The 4,075-nt window shown below is 40.8% G+C and overlaps 1 protein-coding gene across 1 annotated transcript; it reads right to left on the reverse strand.

Moving 5' to 3' along the window:
* Positions 1-316: 316 nt before the first annotated feature.
* LOC143849882 (peroxidase 41-like) lies at positions 317-2,014 on the reverse strand. Its single transcript, XM_077359167.1, has one exon. It carries the CDS (start codon positions 1,816-1,818, stop codon positions 823-825), a length of 996 nt encoding a protein of 331 aa, XP_077215282.1. The 5' UTR covers positions 1,819-2,014; the 3' UTR covers positions 317-822.
* Between the last annotated feature and the right edge of the window lie 2,061 nt (positions 2,015-4,075).

Below are 4,075 nucleotides of genomic sequence, written 5' to 3' on the forward strand. Positions count from 1 at the left end.
ATGCAACGATAATGGACTCCTATGACCAAAATTTTGAAACATGGCCCCTCCAAAGCGATCATTTAAATGCAATCAGATGACCCCTGTCTTTGCGACCTCTTTATCTGAACCAATTTAACTCCTTTAAATATTGGACGTCACATTAATAAAAGAACGGTCTAATATACAACTGTCTGCCTCTCTGATTCTCCATTTCCAATCAGACATTGACAGCAAAAACAGTCTAAACGAGCCAAACAAACAACCAAAACCCACCTCCCCTAGTCAATACAATATCAATAGGGCCAAAAAAAAAAAAAAAATCAAAATCAACACATGTATCAACAAAGGATCATCCATTCCAAAGAAGAAAAAAAATTCTGTTTTTCTCACTATTGCTTAACTCTTTCCTCCCACACACATGCTTCCCCCCTCCAAATAATTAATGAAAACCCCACCCTTCTACAAACAAATTACCACCCATTTCAATTACACAACCAAAGAACAAGAGATAGAGAAAGAGAGGAAATAACCATAAAAGATGAAAAAAATAAAAAAATGAAAAACATGCAACTGCCTCCAAACTTCATGCCAGCAAGAGAGTTTCTTGTCCTCCTTAATCCGCCATACCCCAACACAAATCCCAAAACTTTGCAGAAAGGAATAAAAGAAGAGAAATATCCCTGTCACTGTCACTATCATCATCACCATTGTCACCAAATGATGATCAGGAATACACATACCATCATATATAAATATGATGGGATTAATGAACAACAACATGTCATCACAGACAAAGATCAATGTAACCCCCTCTCTCTCTCTCTCTCTCTCATTCTCTTCTTAAGTTGACAAGGAATTGAACTGATCACATCTCCTCCTCACCTCCCCTTGTCCTCCCATCTTAACCCCAACCATACTAAGCTTCTCCATAGCATTAACAAATGCCTCAAAAAACGCCTGCTCATTCTTAGCATATAACTCAACATAAGGCCTAGTCCGTTCATCTGCATATAACCCCTGATCAAAAGGCAACAAACCCAAACCCCTCTCCAGATTCAGATAATACATGTTATCAAATTTTCCGGGCGTCATTATATCATTAAACGAAGACATTGTCGGATCTTTCGAGTAATTCTCACAAACCTTCTTCAACCCCTCTGCATACCTAGGATTCATAGAAGGATCAAAATCCGACAATTTACTGTAATTGTAAATCCTCGAAACGAACTCCTTACAATGTGAAAATCCAATAGTGTGGGCCCCAGAAAGTGCAACAGTTTCCTGAGTAGTAAAACCCTTGGTGGCGAAAATGGAGAGAATTTCAGAAATACTCATATTACCTCTAGGAATATTTCCCTCAACGCGAGAGGCTTGTGAGATGAGGCCATCTTTCCGGCCGAGGAGAACATTGTAGTGGGGCCCACCAACCATGGAGATTAGATCACGGGTGGCGACGGCGAGAATGTCGGAGCAGGAAACGACACCGGGACAATCGAGTTCGAGCTCGGATTTTACTCGGACGACGACGTCGAATGCGTCGCCGGGAAGGGAGAGATTGATGTCGGAGTCACGTTCGGCTTTGTTGAAGGCGTTGGATGTGATTAGTACGGAGGCATCACAGCCGTCCACGAAACAGTCATGGAAGAAGAGTCTGGTTGTGCCTCCAGCTGTGGTGGGTTGTTTCATCTGTTTGTTTATGACTGTGTTTTGGACGATTTCTTCGAATCTGGGGCAGGTTTTTTTGTAGTAGTTTTGGTTGAGGTTTGCTTTGGTTGGGTTTGTGAGGGTTGAGATGATGAGGATTAGGACAAAGCTTAGAAGTGTTAATGGCGTCATTGTTTGCTGAACTGATTTGATTCCTATGGGGAGAAAGGGATTGTGGGTACGAGAGGAAGAAGATCTGATTGAGAAAGAAAGGTCAGAAATGGAGAACTGGTTAGTGGAGAGGAAGAAGATCTGATTGAGAAAGAAAGGTCAGAAATGGAGAAATGGGTAGTGGAGAGGAGAGGTTTTAGGGGAAATGAGGTTATATTTAGGGGAGGGAAAGCTGGGTTTGCTGTTTTGGGGTGTATTTACTAAAATAAGGTGTTATGGACATGTGTATTTTTCTGTTGAAGGCCATTCTTGTTGAATGATCCTAGCCATTCGATCAACATAGTTTGAATGCTTTCATTTGCTTAGTTTTTGTTTAATTTAACCTTCTATATTATTTGAACACTAATCCAATGGCTAGGATAGTCTGATTGCAGTGATTTCTGAGATGTTTCATCTTAATGGTGGGACCCCACAAGATGAATGATCTAGATCATAGTGATATCACATAGGTGGGCCCAATCCCCCAATCTCATATTCTCATTACAAGTTTTACTACACCAGTTCCGTCTCATGTTATCATTCCCCCCTTACTTTCCCTTCTCACAACCAGCCAAAATAGATGATGTCATGTCGGCGGGCCTTCATTATCATGGGCTATGATGAGTTGTCTTTTTGCCCCTATTTTCAGTGAGACGGGTCTCATATTATCGTGTGCATTGCTCGAGATTCGACGGTGCCTTTATTAAAGACTAAATTTATACAAAGGCAAAAAGCCGGATGCGCAATTGACGCCATGAAAGGAGGGAGTTCCTTTCAGGAAAATTATAGGGAGATGACTTTTTCACTCCGTAGGATAATGCGCCCTCTGGAACGTGAATTGTGGTCAGACTTTAAGCATTTTGACGTCAAATCACGTTAAAAGGGGGGCCCATTATCCTACAGTGGGGTGAAAAAAAATCTCCCAAATTATATCCGCATTCCCTTGTTTTGATAATGGCGCTCCTGCCTGATCAATATAATCACAAAAGTTCACGATATTTTCTCCTTCATGCAGGGATTTGCTATTCTTACAAGTTAGAACTTAGAACTCGAATACAGCTAGACATAACTTGAGTGGGGCCCAACGCGTTTTTTGCCACTAAGCTGCATTATGCAGTTCACAACTTAACACGAGGAGCGGGACCCACATCCACACCAAAACACTCTCGACTCTTTACATCACAAATTAAATTTGGTTTCCAAAAAATTGCCAACGCGGGGCACCAAAATACAAGAATTGTGTACGGAGGACACACTTTTGAAAAATAGTTGTTAAAGAGGGTTGATAACCCCCTTTTAAGAGTTTGATAACCCAATTTAGAGGGTTGATAACCCCCTTTTAGAGATTTGATAACCCCATTTCGTCCCTCTCTAACAATTTTTTGAAAGTGTGTCCCCAGTTCACAATTCTTGTATTTTGGTGTGCCCCATTGGCAATTTTTCCTTCCACTTTTTATGTTTGATATTTCCACGACCTTTTGTTTGTTTTTTACCTTAAACTAAAGTCATTTTTATGATATTTCCACCCCTTTTATCAGCATTTCCACCGCTTTTGTTTGTCTTTTTTCCTGAAAATAACGCCATTACGCCCTATTCTCGACCTTTCCACCCACTTTTTCTTCTTTTTTTCCCTGAAATAAAGTTATTTTAAGAAACGACAGACAAAAGACGTGGAAATGCTGGGATATGTGGTGGAAATATAATTTTCCTCAGCAAAAAAGAGAGTTCTAGACTCTAGTTTGACAATTTACAAATAGAGTCATCACCTTCGAGGGAATTTTGCAAATCCAGTCATGCCGCAAATTTGTGACCAAAATACCGGTGGTAGATTTTTTTTGGGCTCCTAAAATAACCCTACATGTATGTGACAAGACGAAAATTACCTCATATAAAGACCAAATTACCTGTGACACTCAACTGTATGTTTTGATAGAGAAGGTTCCACCGACCAACTCAAACCATGTATAGGGCGGGGGCCACCATTTTACTCCTCATGTTTGGATGGGATGCACCTCACCATTTTACACTTCATGTTTTGATGCGAAGGGCCTTTTAATATTTTGGCAGGTGGGTCCCACCAAATCAACTTAAACTCGTGCATTGGGTGGGGACCACTATTTTACCTCATGTTTTGATGGAGCAGGTCCCATGATATCCACCTGAGCCATTTGCATAGGGTGGGGCCTACTATTTTACACCTTATACTTTGATGGGAGCGTTATGGGTATTTTGATCTTTT

The sequence above is a fragment of the Tasmannia lanceolata genome, unplaced genomic scaffold (assembly GCF_043159265.1).
Source record: "Tasmannia lanceolata isolate RefF3 unplaced genomic scaffold, GAP_Taslan_0.1 ptg000018l, whole genome shotgun sequence".
NCBI classification, from domain to species: domain Eukaryota; kingdom Viridiplantae; phylum Streptophyta; class Magnoliopsida; order Canellales; family Winteraceae; genus Tasmannia; species Tasmannia lanceolata.

Coding starts and splice junctions, on each gene's coding strand:
- LOC143849882 (XM_077359167.1), bottom strand. CDS start 1,818: ATGACGCCATTAACACTTCTAAGCTTTGTCCTAATCCTCATCATCTCA.